The following is a 20125-nucleotide window of genomic DNA, read 5'->3' as shown; positions in this document are numbered from 1 at the left end:
GGTATAAATCCAAATGCTTCTTCAGTTTTATTTTCATACCAGCATGCGTTCTCTCTCTCTCTCTCTCTCTCTCTCTCTCTCTCTCTCTCTTCATTGCAACATGAAGAATGTAAGCATTGGATCTGTTTTAGTAGGTTGAACTAGGAAGAGTTTTATATCTCTTCTTTCAGCAGAACTGTCTGTCTCTCTAAGGTCCATGTCACACAGAATGTGGTGACCAAGGATGTGACGGTCCCAATCCTGATCAGTGCCTCAACTGTTTTCATTATAGTCTTGGAAGCATTAAAACTGGCAGGTAAGGTAGAGATTTTTTTTTCCCCTCCACTGCTTACAGGGTGGCAAAGGTGAAAGGAAGCAGGGTAGCTCTCCCCACCCCCCACCCCTGTCAGCCTTAAAATTCAGTCACTGGTAAAGAGAGTCTCCCAAATCCTTTGTTTGCTCTGGACCGTTTCAAGGAAAGCAACACATTTTACCTTAACATGTCTCTGATGACAACAAACTGTTAAGTTGTACCTGAACTACAAGTGCTACATATGATATGTGGGTGCAAACAAATACAATGAGGATATTGACAAACTGGAACAGGTCCAGAGGAGGGCAACCAAAATGGCCAAAGGTCTGGAATCCATGCCCTACAAGGAGAGACTTAGGGACCTGGGGATGTTTAGTTTGGTGAAGAGAAGGTGAAGAGGTGACATGATAGCCAGGTTTAGATATTTGAAGGGATGTCATGTTGGTGAGGGAGCAAGCTTGTTTTCTGCTGTTCCGGAGACTGGGACCAGGAGTAATGGGTTCAAGGTGAAGGACAAGAGATTCCACCTAAACATCAGGAAAAACTTCCTGACTCTAAGGGCGGTTCGACAGTGGAATGCACTACCTCGGAGTGTGGTGGAGTCTCCTTCTTTGGAGGCTTTTAAAGAGAGGCTGGATGGCCATCTATCAGGAGTGCTTTGATTATGTGTTCCTGCATTGCAGGGGGTTGGACTTGGCGGCCCTTCTTGGGGTCTCTTCCAACCCTATGATTCTACATGCTTAATGGAACAAATACAACAACAGCATTCCTGTTATGCAAGTAGGCAAAAACTCGTGCAATTAAATCCGAGTGAATATAATGTCCAAGAAAGCAGGAGAAAGTTCAAGAATGGTTTCCGGCATTCTTTTGCTTGCTTTGTGGTAAATTCTTCTCCACTTCTTCAGTGTAAATTCTCTATGTTTTGCTCAAAATGTAAAGGATTGCCTTTCCCACATACTCACATGATAGGAGTGCTGTTGTTATGTTGGTTTCATTGAGCATATAATAAATCTTCATGCTATTTGTTTGCAGCCATGCACCAGCGTGGTGTAGTGGTTAAGAGCAGGTGGATTCTAATCTGGAGAACCGGGTTTGATTCCCCACTCCTCCACCTGAGTGGCAGAGGCTTATCTGGTGAACCAGATGTTTTTCCTGCTGGGTGAACTTGGGCTAGTCACAGTTTTCTCAGAACTGTCTCAATCCCACCTGCCTCCCAAGGTGTCTGTTGTGGGGAGAGGAAGGGAAAGGAGTTTGGAAGCCACCTTGAGTCTCCTTACAGGAGAGAAAGGTGGGGTATAAATCCAAACTCTTTCCCCTCATAAATAATGCCTCTAAGGATGCCAGCCATAGATGCAGGTGATAGGTTAAGAGCAAAAACTTCCAGAGCATGGCCACCTAGCCCAAAAAAACCGACAACTGCCTGTTTGCTTTGGACATTGGTTTCCCAAGAGGTGTTAGCACTGAAGGTCCAAGGTCATGTGGGATCAGTTAACTTGATGCTAGAAATAAGCAGTGAAGCTTTAAGGTGGTTTCGCACCTGCAGATTTGAGTTGGTAGAATGTCCAGACTCTGACCAAAGATGATGGAGTTCAGCTTTGAGTGTCCTGTGTGGTCAGCATTCATGCAGAGGCAGGGTCAGCAGCTTGTGCCCAGTTTTCTCTCTTTGCAGTCAGTAAGTGTGCAGAGGGGTGGTATGTACAGGTCTTAAATGCTCCCATAATGCATTATCACACCAAAAACCATGAGAGTCCTGGGGAGCTGCACATAGGCCCCTTCCGCACATGCAGAATAATACACTTTCAGTCCACTTTGAACGCACTTTGAAGCTGTGCGGAATAGCAAAATCCACTTGCAAACAATTGTGAAAGTGGATTGAAAGTGCATTTTTCTGCACGTGTGGAAGGGACCTAAGTGAGACAGGGCCCCCTATCTTTGCGTTCAGATTTCCAGAATGGGTCTTCTGAACTACAATGGGGCATTATGGTTTGTTTGTTTTTTTACCTTCAGGAAGTGCGTGAATACTTGTCCCCCTGGGCACTTTGGGGACGACGTGCATCGGAAGTGCCGCAGGTGCTATCGGGGCTGCGAAACGTGCCTTGGCAGGAGCGCAAATATGTGCACAGCTTGCAAGCATGGCTTCTATCATCACCAAGAAACCAATACGTGTGTGATGCTGTGCCCGGCTGGATTTTACTCTGATGATGGTAAGGGAGCGGAGGGCAGGCTGGAAACCAACAGGGATAGTCCAATGTTAAGGCTGCTGTGTTGAAGTTCAGTGTTGAAGAGCACTATGGTGCCCTCTAAGGAACAGCAGTGGTGTAGTGGTTAAGATCAGGTGCATTCTAATCAGGTGAACCAGGTTTGATTCCCCACTCCTCCACCTGAATGGCTGAACCAGATTAGCTTGTGCACTCCAACTTATGCCAGCTGGGTGACCTTGGACTATTCACAGTTCTTCGGAGCTCTGTCAGCCCCACCCACCTCACAGGGTGTTTGTTGTTGTGGGGGAAGGGAAAGGAGATTGTAAGCCCCTTTGAGCATCCTTACAAGAGAGAAAGGGGGGATAAAAATCCAAACTCCTCCTCTTCCTCAATACATCCTTCGACAATACATCCTCCTCTTCCTCTTCTTCTTCTTCTTCCTCCTCCTCCTCCTCCTAGTTTCTTGGTTTGTTTTTACTGTGGTCAGCTCTTTCCATCTGGTACATGCGGTCCAAACACTGACAGCCAAGTGGTAATAATCCTGTCTCCCAATCTCTGGGATCCAATGTCATGTGATTTCCTGTTTGCAGCTGAGTAGCTACCATATTCATTGTGTCCTGTATCTGTTTTTAAAAGTATTTGCCTACCTGCCTTTTGCCTCAGCATCCTGAGATTGAAGGCCACTGTTTTTAAAAAATCACAAGATCTTTGACATTTGTGTTAAAAAGCTTTATTATTTCCCAGAATTTTGAGGTTTAAATTTTCTATTTGTACCTAAAAGAATTTTAACAACAACAACGAATGTACAGAGTATAGAGGTACTACAAATATAGAGGTACCTCTTGGTCCTTAGTAACATAATTTATAAACATCACTTATAAATTGATGAACATCACACTTTTCTCTATTAATTTTCAGTTTTAAAAGTCCCTTGAAACCACTAGACATCCATTCATTTTTAATTATGTATTCCATCATAGGTTTCCAATTGTTCAAAAATTATTCAAATTCTTTTCTTTAAGCAATGATGTAAGATTGGCCATTTCTGCTTATTCTAATGCTTTCACCTGCCATTCTTCAGTTCTTGGACTAGCTGGAGTTTTCCATTTTTGCACATATAGGTATTCAAACTGCTGTTGTCCTAGTTAATAATAAAAAGCCGCGTATACTTTCCAAAGTCCCATCCATAAATCCCAGTAAGAAAGCCTCTGATCTCATTTGTGCATTCTCATTATTATAATTTTAACTTCTCCTTTATGAGCATCAGGGCACGTCTATTTATTTATCTATTTTACAGAATTTATATCCCACCTTTCTGCCCTCCCAAAGGCTACCAAGATGGGCTAACAAATTAAAACATGCTTCATAAAACCACACTTTAAAACCATTAAAACCATCCTTCATTCTTATCAGCACTTTCTCCAAGATGGTTAGAGCTGGACATTTTGTGAAAATTTCAAATGGAGAACTCAGCGTGTTTCATCCTATGTTTCAGAACGATTAGTCCTAACTGAAACCCAAAAGGACTTCTGCTACCAAGTGCTCGTGGCCTGCTCCTTGGGCTGGTTTGCAATGGATAAGTTCTGCGATGATTCCGATTTGTTTTTCACTCTGACTTTCTTTGTTTTCCAAAAGGCCAGAGACGTTGTCAGAAATGCCACCAGAACTGTAAGAAATGCAGCGGTGAGATGGACCGGTGCACAGTTTGCAAAGATGGATTCAGGTAAAATTCGGATGGAAATGCCGTACTAGATTTGCAAACGTTTAGACCTTTCTCTTTCTGCAAGACCTATTCCTTCATTTCTCCCCAACACGGACTCAAAGTGGCTTGCAACATTCTTCTCAGTTTTTATCCTCACACAACAAACCTGTGAGGTTGGTTAGGCAGAGAGTTACGTGACTGACCGAAGGTCACTCAACAAGCTTCCTTAGCAGAGTGAGAATTTGAACTTGGGTCTCCCTGATTCTAAAATCTCCAGCTATTTCCTAACCTGGAGCTGGCAACCATAATTGCTAGACATGTGCAGCCCAATTCAGATTGGAACTGGGGCACATGGGAAGATAAGGGGCTGATGCCTTTTCCCCTCTGCCATTTTACTGAGCTGAGATGCCAAGTTAGACTTCCCATGCTGCCTGGAAGTGCCCCTGCCAGCCAGCTGGTTGGGACGGGGCCTGGGGAAGGGCATCCCCCAACCCTAAAACCAAGACTGAAAAACACACATAAAAACATCAATCAAAACAGGGCAGGAAGGAACCCCAGACGAAAGAAACATTGTCAGAATATAAAGTTTTCAGAAGCATAAACCTGTACAAATGTATTACGTCTCACTCTACTCCTGGCCAACCTTAGTTCATAGTGGAGAAAACAATGTTTTCTCAGCTGGGACCCTCTTGTCTTCATCCCCCTTCTCCCCAGACTCATGATAAGCTTCTTCCAAAAGAGTTTCTCTCTCTGAAACAACTCAATGCACCTTTTGATTCAAATATCTTGCATTTGGCCTGGTTGAAAAAGAGAAGGTGAAAGCAGCTAATGAGTTGAGGGAGGAGGAGTGGGGGAGCAAATAAATATGTTTACACTGAATTTTATAAAGCTAACCTTTTCCGGCCAACCTCCGATACTTCCCCAGGCCAACTGTGCATGGTGTACTGTACAGTTTATTATGCCAGGCAAACTGTGTTTGCTTCCCAAGAGAGTCAGGTTCTGCAAACACTTGATCAGGGCATATCTAAGGACAGATATTTCCCGGCGGTTTTATCTCTTGTCTCTTTCTGCCCCGATGCTTTGTGTGTGTGTGTGTTTAAATGCTGAAGCAATACTGCTTGGGATTTTTTTGGGAACCCTTCCGGAATTGCTCTCAGCTCATTAGTCCTCGAGCAATCTAACAGCATCGCAGTGGTTTGTGAGACATAAAACAGCCCTTTTAGAACAGTTTGCGCTCCACAGGGTAGGTTGGCAAGGAAATCTGATTTGCAACTTCTTGCGTCTTGTTTCCTTTTAATATTTACGCTCTTATCCCATCCCCTTTATGTTCCCATACCTTTTTTGTGTTCCCAGTTTTCTTCTGCCAGGAGATTCTTTTAGAGACATATTTCCGGCTTTAATATATTTTATCCTATTAATTGGATCTTTATCTACCTTCTGCTGGTCTATGACCAGGAAAAAAGTTGTGATTGATTGACATGCAACCCCACTTTAAATCCTAATCACCCTTTTTAGCTTTTCCTGTTCTATTACTGCGTACATGTGGGAAACAGGTGGTTTTGAATGTGTTTCTGCCAGGTTTCCAGAGCACTGGTTGGCCATCAGAGAAAAGTAATTCACAGCGGCAAGTTGTGTTACCAAGTTGTGTTACAGTGATTTTGTTTTTGAACTCATCACTGCCTGGATTTTAATGGTTTTTATCTGCCGAGGTGTCCTGTATGTGATTTTATTTTCACCCACTGCCACTGTTTTGAGGTTAGTGCTCCATTATGCACTTGCCAGAGTTGTACCCGCTGCCGATGGTTTTTGTGAGATTTGCTTGATAGGCTGCATTGAATGTTGGAGTCTGGCTGGTTGTTACTCTTGATTGCTTTTCGCTTGCTTTAATTGTTCTTAACTATTCTGACCAGCTTTTATGACAGCAATTCTGTATGGGTATGCTGAATATGGTTATGGGTATCAAGAACTTTGGCTGTGAGGTCGTATCCAAATGATTTAAAATAATAGCTCGAACCTGCTTGTGCTTCATTGTACATTTGTGATTTCACAATTCCAGTTGGATAGATGAGATTTTGTCTTCTTTTGGTACATGGATGTGCGGCTCAGCTGCTTACAGAGGGAAGGGAGGAAAGGATAAAATTCAGCCCCTAAATGCCTGGAAGAGAGCCTGCTGAATGGGTGTGCAGGGTCTCTCTGCCATTTTGCATGTATAATGTCCTAGGAATGCCAGCCTCCAGATGGGACCAGAATGACAACTGGGAATCCCCCCAGAACTACAGAATCTGGGAGATCACAGAGATCAGTTCTGCTAGAGAACATGGATACTTTGCAGGGGGGACTCTATAGCATTGGTACCCCACTGTCCTCCCAGATTCTACCCCCAAGAGTTGCTAAAAGTGAGTGTAGGTATAAGAAATGCCTGTCCCAATTAGTTTTCTTAGCAGGGAGGAGGGACGACTCTGCCCTTGGTCAAAGTTGGACCCTCTAGTCAATCTAGTGCTGTCTGGCCCTTTAGGGTTTCCTCTAATTGCCCTGGCCCCACTTCCATATCCCTCCAATTTAGGGTTGCCAGATCAGAGTTGGGAAATACACAGAGATTTTGGGGGTGGAGCCTGAGGAAGTCAGGCCTTGGCATGGGGAGGGACTTCAGTGGAGTACAATGCCCTAAAGCCCACCTTCCCGAACAGCCGTTTTCTCCAGGTGTGCCGATCCCTGTCACATGAAGATCAGTTGTAATTCCAGGAGATCTCCAGTCTGCGGTGGCGTAGCGCCAAGGGGATGGGGGGTGCGCGACACACCGGGCGAAGTTCCCCTTCACTTCTGCCCTGCCAGCCTGCATTTAGAGGTTGACATCCCCACTCCAACCATTGTATTTCCTTTACAAAAAGCAATGATGCATTGCGTTCCATGGCATACCGGAAGATGGCTTTCACTGATAACCGTTTTCCCTGTGGGCAGGCAAAACTAAAGATGTCAAACACCAGCCGTTTTATCTGAACTATTAGTTGGGCAGGAGGCCGGAGGCCTTTGTGACAGCCACACTTCATTGCTAGACCCCCCCTCCCCCCCAAAGCTTCCTCGCATGATTCATTTACGGGGAGGTAATTGGGCTGAAGAGACTGTTTCGGTAATGACACCTTTGCCGAAGTAGAAAATTGTCGGTTTCCGAAAAGATTATCTGCTCCCCAGTAAGGGTGAAAACGGTGTCTTATTGTCGGGTGCAATCGGTACACAATTTGTTTTTTATTGTTCCTCAGCCTTTTAAGTTTGGCCTCCTAATTCCTCTTGTCACCCTTGAAGAGCTTTTCGCCAGCAACTTTCCCCTGTCTTCTTATTTCAAAAACCGAGAAAGTGTTTTCTCCCCTCTCCTCCCTCGGGGGATTTGGGAGTAGTTTGACAGTTGATTCAACTGTCTGTCATTCTTAGCTAGAAAGTATACATGCTTGAAGAAGCTGTCTTTGTCCATGTTTGAAGGAGCAATTCTCCTGGTTTGCACCAGAACATTGTGAATGCGGGTCTTCTGCCCATGTGGTAAATATTACGTCCCTCTCCGTACAACCAGGTGATAGACACTGTGGCCTCCCAATTGCCAAGAAGCACATTTGAGTGTTTGCCTGCCTGCCTGCATGGCTGACTGGCTCTCTCTCCCTCCTTCCTTTCCTTTCCTTCTCTCCCCCATGCTCTAACAATTTTTTGGCAAAGGATCATGTCACGACGGGGAGGTTATATCTTAGAGCTGTGGTGTTGCTGCCGATTGTTCACCATGTATGAATTTTAAGTTTGAATCTTAGTTTATGGAAGATTGATTGTATTGTTTTATGATTTTAGCTTGTATGTACACCACCCTGAGCCTGACTTTGGTTGGGTAGGGTGGGATATGGATCTAATAAAAACAAACACAAATAGTAAGGAAATAAAACGCTTCCTTCACGGAGTTCTGCATGGTTTTTAGCCCAAAATGTTTTATTTCCAGCCTGAAAATGTTTCATTTGCATGCTGCTCCCTAATATTTTGTGAAAACATTTTGAAAAAATTCTCACTTGCGATACAATCTCTTTAAGACATTTCCCATGCCTTCCTCGCTGGCACCATTTTCTGAGCTTTCACCAACCATCTAATGCTTTAATTTTGTCAGTTTTTTCTTAATGGGGGAGGGGTCATATGTTCAAAGCTACAAAGACACGGCCCCTAGAGAATCCATGGAGTTTAAAAATGAAACAGAACAACCACAAAATGGCGGCCAGGGATTGATTCAGGGGGGTGAGTTCAGACAAACAATGTGTTTTGCAAATGTTTTGCAAACGTTAGACCTTGAGGGCATAGGTTCAGGTGCTTTCACAGCCATGAAATTGTGTGACGGCACAAGCTTCTGCACAAAACACTTGTTCAGTTTTTTTCTCTGTTACTAGTATACTTCCACCTGAAGTGTTCACACAAGTCTGGGTTACCTGCCTCTGTTTTCACTCCTCTTTTATCTAATTTAGGGTCTTGGGCTTTCCCCAGGGTTGCCAGTTCTGAGCATTCTTCATGATGGAAAGCTTGGCTTGGGCGGGGGGGGGGGGGGGCCACCTATCTGTGTGTTTAAGAAAAATGTTTCCTATTTCCTCCAAGTCTGGAAGTTTAATTTAAAAAAATAAACCAGGCCATTGCTCCTTGAGTCCCGAATGGACTTTAATTTAATTTTCATTAGCTGGATTGAAACCACCGCTGCTGCTAAAGATGCCATCAACGCTGTTCTTCAGAACAGACAGCTATCTTTTCTTTTTCTCTCTTCCCTCTGTGCCCTTCTTTGAAAATCTCATTATTGCTTTGGGTTGGGTAGGTTGGTTGGATGTATGAGAGAGAGAAAGAGAGAGATTGAGATTGCAGTAGTGGCTAGAAAGAAGCCCAGAGACCAGGCTCATAAAAGGATGGATGTTGTACGTGCGCCAGAGAAAGGCATTTCCTATGGAGCAGAACATTTAGGCCAAATAAGTCAAATGTGCTGTGGTTGTGTAACTGTTAAGCAAATTGCCCAGCCTTCAATTGGTGGCAGGTCTTTATAGCAAATAGAGCTGTTTTTCCCCTGAACCCCAAGCCAAACAGCTAGCTGATGGTGGCAACAGAGTGGCGAAGGAGGCATTGCTAAGACTGGGTGAGGAAATGAAGTAGCATGAATTTTGGCCCCAAAGGATGAAAGCATATATTTTTTGAAAAAGAGGCAAGCCAGGATTGTACCTCTAGAGGCAGACAGAGAATGGTGGGAACATTTAGGCTGCATTTATGTTTCTGCAGTAGCATCCCGGTCCCTGCCATGGCATCTGCAGGCATTTGTGCGTGTTTCCAGATGTGAAATCCTCCAACAGTACATTGGTGTGCGCATTCGTCAAAGCAGCAGGTGGTGCAGACATGAACACCGGGCTCAACTCAATGCCGCCGCTGCCTCCCAAGTCCACATGGGCTCATTGGCAGCAGACAGCACAGCAACGAACGCTGGGTCAGCCGAGTCAAACCAGCATCCAGCTCTGCGCTGCCTCTGAGACCCATTTGGAGTCCAGTGGTAGCTGGAACTTTTCGAGTTTGGCTTTAGTAGACTCGAAAAATGTCAATATCCATAAAAAACCGAAACCCTCAAATACCAGTATGGGGATTCGGCCTGTCTCAGGTTTTTTGGAAAATTCGGTTAAACCCAACTTGTTAGACCTCTGCCACCTTAAAGACCAAAAGATTCCCATGCTATACGCTTTTGAGAATCAAAGCTTCGTCTGACAAAGGCAGGTTTGATACCGAAAAAATGGTGACCCCCCTATTGGGAAGGAGATGATGTTGTAGCATTGCTGAAGCTAAGTAGATATATGTATACGAGAGTCAGCGTGGCATAGTGATTAAGAACGTGGTGTAATGGTTAAGATACACGAAAGTCAGCAGGGTGTAGTGGTTAAGAGAAGGTGCACTCTAATCTGGAGAACCGGGTTTGATTCCCCGTTCTGCCACTTGAGCTGTGGAGGCTTATCTGGGGAACTAGATTAGCTTGTGCACTCCAACACATGCCCGCTGGGTGACCTTGGGCTAGTCACAGTTCTTTGGAGCTCTCTGAGTCCCATCTACCTCACAGGGTGTTTGTTGTGGGGGTGGAGGGGAAAGTGATTGTAAGCCCCTTTGAGTCTCCTTACAGGAGAGAAAGGGGGGTGTAAATCCAAACTCCTACTCCTCCTACTACTACTACTACTACCACTACCACTACCACTACTACTACTACTACCATATTCCTGAATTCCTTCTGGGAGGCCTGGAGCTAGTCACAGTTCCTTCAGAACTCTCTCAGTCCCACCTAAAAAATCTTAACAAAACTATTTTGGAAGAAACAAAAAAATTTCTGTGAGGCTTTGGTTTGTCTGGAGCAGAACGTTCATTTTTGGTTTGACTCCGAAGTTGCCTGGCCCCAAGGACATAGGAAAGGGGGGTTCTTGGGTTCAACCCCCCCATTACATGTCCGAAGCTCTGCCCCCCAGTTTGTGGGTTTTTGTATTTTAAAGTTTTTTTATTTTTGGCCTGCAGGGGGCGCAGTTTTTAAGCTAACAGCACCAAACTTTCAGGGTATCTTTAGGAGACACTCCTGATAATACCACCCAGGTTTGATGAAGTTTGGTTTAGGGGGTCCAAAGTTATGGACTCCCAAAAGGGTTGCCCCCATCCCCCATTGTTTCTAATGGGAGCTAATAGGAGATGGGGCTACACATTTGAGGGTCCATAACTTTGGACCCCCTGAACCAAACTTCATCAAACCTGGGTGGTATTATCAGGAGTGTCTCCTAAAGATACCCTGAAAGTTTGGTGCTACTAGCTTAACAATTGCACCCCTGACAGCAGGCACCCCCTAAATTTCTCCAGATTCTCCTTTTAAATATTTTTATTTATTTATTTTGTTTATTTATTTCTTCGTCTTTTATACCGCACACCCCATTTGGCATGGATTTAAAGGGAGAATCTGAGGTCCCCAGTTTAAACCTTGAAAGTGACGCTGTTTCAGGGTAGGGGATAATCCACCCCAAAACATCATCGCTTTAAATTTTGTTTTAACTGGGGACCCCAGATTCTCCCTTTAAGGTGTTTAGTTTAAACACCATTGAAAGTGATGCTGTTTGGGGGTGGATTCCAGCATCACAGCGGTCGCCCATGTGGGGGGGGGAGCGCATGCAAAACTCTGGGCTGGGCTCCATTTTTCCTAGCTACACCTCTGCCCGGAGGAGAGGGCAGAAGGGACTGCCGGCTGGGAGCCCAGCCAGGGGGCGGGGGCGGGGGCGGGGGGGGCAGGCCAGGAAAGTCTGCCATCCCTGACCTCAGAGAGCTGCTCCACTGGGCCTCCCAGAAACCTCTTGGCCCGTCTCTGACTGGGCAGCAGGGTGTGGTGGGTAGAGTGTCATGCTGAGATTCGGGAGCCCCGAGTTCAAATCCCCAGTCTGCTGCAGAAGCTAGCTGGATGACAGTGGAGAGCTCTGGGAAGAAGAATGGAGTTCCCAAATGTGTTAGAGCGCTCCCTTCTCTTTCTTCTTTACTAAGCGTGTCCAAATGTTTATATTTCTGTTAATATATGTTTATATCCTCCAAATATTTACATTTTTGTAATGCTTTAATGTTTACACTTTGAAACGTTTTATATTATTGTATTTTTTAAAGTATGTAAGCCGCCTTAAGTCCCTTAGGAATTTGGCGGGGGAGAAATGTAAAATATAGATAAATAAAAAATATGTACTGAGGCCGGGGCGGGCCTTGGGGAGGCATGGCCATGCCCCCCAGGGGAGGGTGGGGGTGTGGCCCTGCCCCCCAAACCCCTCATAAAAATCTATACCTACGTCCCTGCCTGGCCCGATTCTTCCCTTGGTTCTAACAGAGCAGAGATTGTGGGCATATATCTAGGCTGGGTTGCCAAACGTTCTTCTCTGCTTTCCTCAACAGCCTTGTGGACAGCAACTGCGTCACAGGGTGCAAGCCGGGCATGAATTTGATCAAGGAACCGGTGCGATGTGAAGGTTGCCACTCCAACTGTCGGACGTGTGCAGGTATGTGAACAGTTCTCCCCGGACACCATCTGCGCCTGACTTGGTTTGGGAGGAAGGGAGAGCAAAAGAGAAACACATTGATCTGCATCAGCCCTTTTGAATTCAGGGATCTTTCACTGTGGAGAGAAAGCAAAGCCGATCTGGCTCTTCTAAACAAATAGAATGCCAGCAGAAGATGCCCTGACATGCTTGCTTTCTGTATGACATGTATGAAGGCAGCTGCAGCCATATAAAGCCTCCACCAGTAGGCTGAAATAGTCTAGGTTGTACAGCACTGGGGCAAATATGGCAGATGTAACATGTAGATGAGCCAACATGGTATTTATTTTATTTATTTTATTTTTTAATTTATATCCCGCCCTCCCCCGTAGGGCTCAGGGCAGCAAGCAACAACAGCATAGCAGAAAAACATCAAAAATCATGGCATCACAGCAACATGAGCAGCAAAACATTAATAATCATAACATCACAAATAATCATAACATCACACAATTACAAGACTAAAATGCAATGAACTAACTTAGAGTCTGCTCCACCCACAGCACAACCCTCCCCAAACCTGGTGCCACATGGGCCCACAATGGGCGGTGCCTGCCTTGGGCTTCTGGTGGAACTCCAGTTGTAACTGCCAGACCCCACCCCCTGCAGGTGTTTCCAGTGGGGTGGGTGGGGAAGGACTCTCACTCCTTCCCATGGTATGATGGTTAAGAGCAGGGGTCTTCAAACTATGGCCCTCCAGATGTTCGTAGACTACAATTCCCACGAGCCCCATCACTTGGCCATACTGGCAAGGGCTGATGGGAATTGTAGTCCATGAACATCTGGAGGGCCATAGTTTGAAGACCCCTGGTTAAGAGCGAAAGACTCTAATCTGGTGAACCAGGTTTTTCCCTGCTCCTCCACCTAAGCCTGCTGGGTGACGTTGGGCTAGTCACAGTTCTCTCAGAACTCTCTCAGCACCACCTTCATTATAAAGGAGCTCTGGTGGGAGAGGAAAGGATGGAGCTTGTAAACCATCTTGAGACTTTTTACAGGACAGAAAAGCAGGGTATAAATCCAAACTTTTCTTCTTCCTCTTCTTCACCATCATATATTCTGCACTTGGTACAGGAAAGCAAATTGTTATAAAAAAATAAAATTACTTTCTGCTTTAAAGAGAAAGTCCCATCTTTCATGATCTCAAAGGCAAATGTACAAAAGCCCATAAGAACAACTGCATGAATCATCTCTGGAGCACATGAAAGTCTTCACACTTAAAAAACTGGAGGGTGTGTAGCATTCAACGCTTAGTTCACTTTTCACATTCTTCCCTCCTGTGGCAATAACAATTTAAAAACAAATTCACCCTTCCCACCAAGAAACCTCCAAAATAAAATTAAATTGAAAACAGAAATGATATTCGGATCTGTTTCCCTGCCACGGTGGGCTTTTCTTCTCCCCCGAGATGTAGATTATGTTCCAGGGAGCTGTGTGCAAGACTTGGAGATGCTTTTACATTTGTTTTTTGAAGACTTGACTTCAAACCATATCACAAAGCTGCTTTTGAAATCTCCTTATAAATAAAATTTGTCATTCAGTATGGGCATCACAGGAGCCCTGCGAGACTCCGATTTCTATTTTTCTGCATTTATTTTTATTTACATTATTTACACTCCATGTTTCTCACAATAACAACGCAAAGTGGTGTGCCACACGCTCCTCTTCTCTCTTTTATTTTTACAACAACCTGGTGAGGTGGGGGGTGGGCTGAGAGCTGGCCCGAGCTCATCAGCCAAGTTTCCATGGCTGAGCGGGGATTCAAACTTGGCTTTCACAGACCCTCATCCAACAAACAAGCCTCTATTTTGTTTAATTATTTAATAGATTTATATCCTATATAATAGGTTTATATTCTTCTTATAGACCTGGTAGAGGCAGTTTGCATATTAAAATAAGCAGTTACCTAATACATCCTAGCTACATCTTTGCTCAGGAGTGAAACTATCGGAGTAATGGATTCAAGGTGCAGGAAAAGAGATTCCATTTAACCCGTTTGCCTTGCCTGTGTAGAATCAGCCAATGTTTCTTGAAAATCAGTATCTTTTACATGGGTGTCGACCACTAAACTAGCTTTATTTAGTTCCATGGATTTGACAAAAGGAATGGAAAGATCAAAAGAGTGTGGCTACAGGGTTGTGTCCATTCACCCTGCAAGTCCAATCATGCAGTTGCAATAGGAGTTAAATAAAGTGTTGTAAGTAGGAAAGTAGGAAAAATGGATGAAATGTGAAATACAACACTGGAGTGGGGGGATATGTCATCTGAATTGTGAGGGATCAATAAATACTTTGGCAGAAAGTAAACACTGTCTCTGAGGGAGAAATGGCTATTGAAGGCTGCCCTTTGTCACGGTCTTCCTCTTCGGGATAGCAGCCATGTTTTCCCCATGCTCCTTAGGGCCAAGCCGAGAGGAATGTATGCAGTGTGCCAGGAATGTCCATGCATACGAGTGGAAATGCGTTCCGGAGTGCGGTGAAGGCTTTTATGCTGAAGAGATACATGGTCTCCCATACGGAGTTTGCAGAAGGTACGTCTGTATTTGTCATCTAGGCCTGAACCTGGATTGAAGTTAGCTTGTGAAGTGCTTAAACCAAGAGTTCGTTCTTACTCCTGTCAGAAAGTAACCACTAAACTGCTTGCTTTGAGTTTTGCAAGCAGTTTCGATTCATTTATTTACTTTGTGTTGCATCCCAACATTCGATCCACAATACAACAACCTTTATTAGGCATATTAAAATAGGCTCCAGAGCGTTACAGACATTTCTGAAGTACAAATCAAAAGTACATTCAAAACACAGACAGATAAACTGTATCTAACATTGGACATTACTTAGAAAGTTCTGTCACTTGTAAAAGAAATTTTGCTACTTTTTCCAAGAGTTTGCATATTAAACCAAGAGTTCGTTCGGCCTCTGTGTTATTTAACAAAAGCTCCACAACAGAGTTGTCAGAGTCTCTTTCAGATTTGTCTAAGACCCGCCCAGGAGAGAAATTCCTAATACCCACATATCTTGGACAGTCAAGTATAATGTGAGCAAGAGTCTCCACTTGGTTTTTACAGTGTGGACAGACCCGATCCTGGAGAGGGATAGATAGGTCCAATGAGGACTCAAAGCTACTTTTCGGTCCAATGAGGACTCAAAGCCACTTTTCTTCACATCCACTGTCTCCTCACGACCACCCTGTGAGGTAAGTTATTCAGTTGAGAGTGTGTGACTTGTCCAAGGTCACTAAGGTAACACTCTTTCAGTCTAACCTTCCTCGCAGAGTTGTTGTGAGAATGAAGTGGCGGAGGGGAGAATGTTATAAGCAACTTTGGGTCCCCTTTGGAATGAAAAGTGGAATATAATGAAGTACATAATATCCAGTAGTGGGATTCAGCCAGTTCGCACCAGTTCGGTAGAACCGGTACCTAATTTTTTTTTTTAGTTTGGAGAACCAGTTGTTAAAAGAGGCTTTCAGAGTTCCGGAACAGCTGGGTGCCCAGCTGCTGTGAGATGCCAAAAGCCCCAGAGCACCCTCTCCCTGGGGACTGAGGGGGCTTTCAGAGCAGCAGCAGCAAGGCCCCATTGCCTCCCCTCCACCCCCGCAAGAGGTTCCTCCACAGGTAATTGGGCTGCAGGGGGAGCATGACGGGAGGGTGCTGGGGGGGGGGGGCACAGCAGGTGGGTGAACTGGTTGCTAAATTATTAGAATCCCAGCACTGATTATATCTGTATGTGCAGGAATCTGGGAGTCTTAGTAGACCACAAGCTGAACGTGAGTCAACAGTGAGATGTGGACATAAGACAACTAAGACAACTAATATGATTCTGGGCTGCATCAATAGCAGTCTAGTGTCTAGATCAAGGGAAGTAATAGTACCACTCTATTCTTCATTTCACCTGGAATACTGTGTCCAGTTCTGGGCACCACAATTCAAGAAGGATATCGGCAAGCTGGAACATGTCCATAGGAGAGTGACCAAAATGGTAAAAGGTCTGAACTCCATGCCCTATGAGGAGAGGCTGGGTATGTTTAGTGGAGAAGAGAAGGTTAAGTGGTGACATGATAGCCATGTTTAGATATCTGAAGGGATGTCCTGTTGGTGAGGGAGCAAGCTTGTTTTCTGCTGCTCCAGAGACTAGGGCCAGGAGTCACAGGTTCAAGGTGAAGGAAAAGAGATTCCACCTAAACATTAGGAAAAACTTTCTGACGGTAAGGGCTGCTCAACAGGGGAATATTCTGCCTGAAGGGGAGAGGGTTGGAGACTCCTTCTTTGGAGGTTTTTAATTGACTGTGTATTTACACACCTAGGGGTTGGACTGGATGGTCCTTGTGGTCTCTTCCAATTCTATGATACTAAGAACTGGTAGTCTTCTGAATGCAGCTTAGTATGCTAGATGTGTCCTACCACATGGGCTCTGGCTGTGCCTCAGTTAGGGCTGTCACTCTTCATCTATATTTCTCTCATTCAGATGTGAAGATAATTGCGCAGCTTGTGACATCTCTGGGAGAAAATGTCTCAGGTGTAAAGAAGGCTTCAGCTTGCTGAGCAGCTCATGCGTCGCCAGTGACAGGTGCCACAATGGTATGTGCTTGCTTTAGGTTCTGTGTTGCATGAACACGTGCTAGTGCGCCACTTGGGCCAAGTCCACTGTGGTCACTTCTGTCTACTCAATGGCCCTTTCTGCATAACCAAAATAAAACATCTTGAGGCAAGAAATAAAATGGAGTTCCGCATGATTTTTAGCCCCAAACCTTTTATTTTCAGCCTCAAAATTATTTACTTGCACCTGTTCCCTAGCGATTCTTTTTCTGAAAATGTTACAACGGCCAAATTAACAAATCTTATGAACAGTCGGTCAAAAGAGCCTGATGAGAAATGGAAACGGTGTTTCTTATTTGAGGCTGAATCGATTATGTAAGAATAAGAATAATAGTAAGAATGTTAATTGGTTATTAAGATATAAGTAACTCCTTATTAGATACTTATTGCCATTTGGGAAATAAAGGTTAGAAGGTAACGAATTTTAAAACTATGTAATGTTCTCTCTGAATGTTAGTGTTGTAATTTTAAGATCCAATGTGTTAGAGTTTTTATATACTTTGGATCTTAACACTCTAACACTTTGGATCTTAAAATTACAACTCTCTCTCTCCACACACACACACACACACACACACACACAGTGAGAGAGAGAGAGAGAGAGAGAGAGAGAGAGAGAGAGATATTCCGCATGGGCCAAAAAGCAGTGTGAAAACGGTGTAAAATGGTTTAAAATGTTGTTAAAAGGGTTCACACCATTTTCACACTGCTGTTTTTGGCCCATGCAGAATCCGCCAGAGAGAGAGTGTTAATGGGTAGCTGTATTTTTTTTTCTCTTTCTATATTTTCTTTTCTGTTTTTGAATTCTGTTTGAGAAAATTAAGACAAATATTATTTTTTTAAAAGTCTTATTTTCATTGTGTGGAAAGGGCCATTCTGTAGAGGAGAGGGAGATAGCCCTTTCCTCCCCGGACTATGCCAGCAACTCTGCAGGAGACAGAAGGAGAGGTAGCAAGATCCCTTCCCTTCCTTCTGTTTTTAGCTAGTTGCGTGCAAAGGACTGATTTTTCTTTTTCCAAACAGAAGTAGAGACCAAAATACCATTCTTATCTCCTGTGTGCACGGCTGTGTCACAGAGGCTACATCAGCAGCTTGCAAAAACCCTTCTTCATCATCATCTGTCCGATGGAGGGACAAGCTGTTGTGTTCGGTTCTCTTTCCTTCAGTTCCAAACAGCTCTGTGTGCTCTGGTTTCTGTGGCTACAATGTCTGATCATGTTTCATTATTTCCTCCCCCCCCCCCTTTGCAAAATGTGCACTCTCCTAGCGGATGACATGTTCTGCGAGATGGTGAAATCCAACAAGCTGTGCGAACGCAAACCATTTATACAGTTCTGCTGTCGGACATGCCTCTTGGCTGGCTGAGCTGTGTATTTAAGTGTCTGCCGTCTGGAGGCCTCGTCGTGCCAAATTCCCAGGACAAAGTTTTCAGTTTTTTCCCCTCCAGCCTTGGGGAGCTTCGCCCGTTGCTGGCTCGAAGCTCCAAGCTTGTGACTCTAACTGCTTTAATATCTCCTGTCGGTTGGTTTCTACAATGTCGCATCTGGTCACCCCGAATGTAGATAGCTTCGTTGCCTATTCGTTGGGTCTGTTTTTAAACACAAATGCCAGCGTGAGTCCTTCACAGATGTGCCATGCTCATGGAAAACAGCGTTGTTTGTGAAAGCGACCATTCCAAATTGTTCCACTGCACAGCCATCTGGGTAACCCCTGCAAAATTAGGTTCTTTTTTCACCTTGGAGAAGAAAAGGACATCCCTACTCTACTACCCTCAAAATAAACATTGCAACCTTTTAGCCAGTAAGCGCAAGATGGTGGCATTCTATTCCAGTGCAATACAGGGTCTGTAACAGTGTACCTCGGCAAAAGAAACACATTTCAGGTTTCCTTTCAGTAGCAAGCTGGCCAAGGGACGTTTGGGAGTTTGCCAACAACCAAAGAGGCAATCAAGTGGTGGCAAGATTATAGCCCCGAGTCAGCCAAAGAGGCAGTCTTGCAGTGGCAGGAATGTAGTCCCGAATCTTCTGGCTTGCTGCAAGCCATCTTCAGCAACCAGGCCGTATACGATCCAGCCAGCCAGGATGCATTTAGCACGGACTCCAAGAATCAAAGCCTTATCCATGAAGTGGCTCCTGACGGCCTCAGCTCCTGACCGTGGAATTAAGCTAAAAGAATTCCTTCCTGTAGCAAAGATGGCTTCCTTCAAAGGTTTGCACCCCTCAGTTTCACCCCTACCCCCACCAGCTTGGATTGATGGCTTCATTGGATCTGGCCAGCCAGTAACTTGCTGACAACCCGGGTCCTATCCAGTGATAACCCAGCGACATCTCTACGCAAATCCCTTCCGTTCCATTCAGCCAACCAGGAGGGAAAGAAAGTTGCCAGTTCTACAGAACAGCCCTGTACAACACTTCTGAATGTATTCACTATAATATATACACTATATAGTTTATTATATGTGTGTGTGTATGTATGTATGTGTATACATACACACACTTACTATATATAGTATGACTTGTGCTGTTTATATAATTGTGTTAAAATAGATTTGGCTATGTTGTCTTTCTGATTTTTTAAAATAACTTCTACAGTTCCTTGTCTTCCTTTATAGAATTTTTAAAAATAATTTTATGGGGACATTTTTTAAAAAAGACCATCTCCTTTCTGATGATGTCCTTATAAAGTCAACAACAACCTTCCTTTCCTCAGACAGAGACAACAACGCTTCTTCTTTTTTCCTTCGCGTAGCACCCGTCTAATTCACGTCATCGGCCATTTCAATAAGTTAAACCTTCAGCCCATGAAATTGGCAGTAAAAAATGTTAATTGAGTCTTTACAAAGTGTGTTTTCTAAATGTATTCCTTCTCCTTCCACTGCTGCCGGCTTGATTGAAAGTAACTGACATGTTCATACTGCTTTAGAACCAGCCTCTCTCAAACTTGGTCAGATGAGTTGTGAAAGCCAACGTAGTTTTTTTGATGTCGGATGGATCGATGGCCAAAAAAGAGTCAACAGAATGACCCAACATGAATAAAATGTTTATAGTCCTGATGAATTACTCTGTATGTTGTTGGGGGGGGGGGGGGGTTAGATGCCAAAGTAAATGGCCTTATTTTATTATGAGGAATATAATATTTCTGTGCAGTTTTTTAAAATATTACATTACAGTGGGAGTATAAAATCTGTTCTTTACAGAACCCTCTTCCATCCAGGCAACAAATCAAATCTACACCGTATAGCTGCAGTGACTCTGCAACGCTGCG

The 20125-nt window shown here is 44.3% G+C and overlaps 1 protein-coding gene across 3 annotated transcripts in view; it reads left to right on the top strand.

Moving 5' to 3' along the window:
- Window positions 1-19913, top strand: part of PCSK6 (proprotein convertase subtilisin/kexin type 6) — a 110259-nt gene extending 90346 nt beyond the window's left edge. For 2 of the 3 annotated variants that reach the window (XM_048481958.1, XM_048481957.1), the window contains 7 exons: window positions 193-295; window positions 2300-2496; window positions 4129-4216; window positions 12131-12234; window positions 14671-14800; window positions 16731-16843; window positions 18129-19913. In XM_048481958.1, coding sequence (XP_048337915.1) covers window positions 193-295; window positions 2300-2496; window positions 4129-4216; window positions 12131-12234; window positions 14671-14800; window positions 16731-16843; window positions 18129-18226 — 833 coding nt within the window. In that variant the 3' untranslated portion in view covers window positions 18227-19913. Of the gene's footprint in view, window positions 1-192; window positions 296-2299; window positions 2497-4128; window positions 4217-12130; window positions 12235-14670; window positions 14801-15334; window positions 15470-16730; window positions 16844-18128 lie in introns of those variants that run through there. The other variant, XM_048481959.1, reaches the window with a different exon arrangement.
- Window positions 19914-20125: the final 212 nt, after the last annotated feature.

Source organism: Sphaerodactylus townsendi, linkage group LG17 (assembly GCF_021028975.2).
Source record: "Sphaerodactylus townsendi isolate TG3544 linkage group LG17, MPM_Stown_v2.3, whole genome shotgun sequence".
Taxonomy (NCBI): Eukaryota; Metazoa; Chordata; class Lepidosauria; order Squamata; family Sphaerodactylidae; genus Sphaerodactylus; species Sphaerodactylus townsendi.
This window is presented reverse-complemented; position numbering and strand designations above follow the sequence as displayed.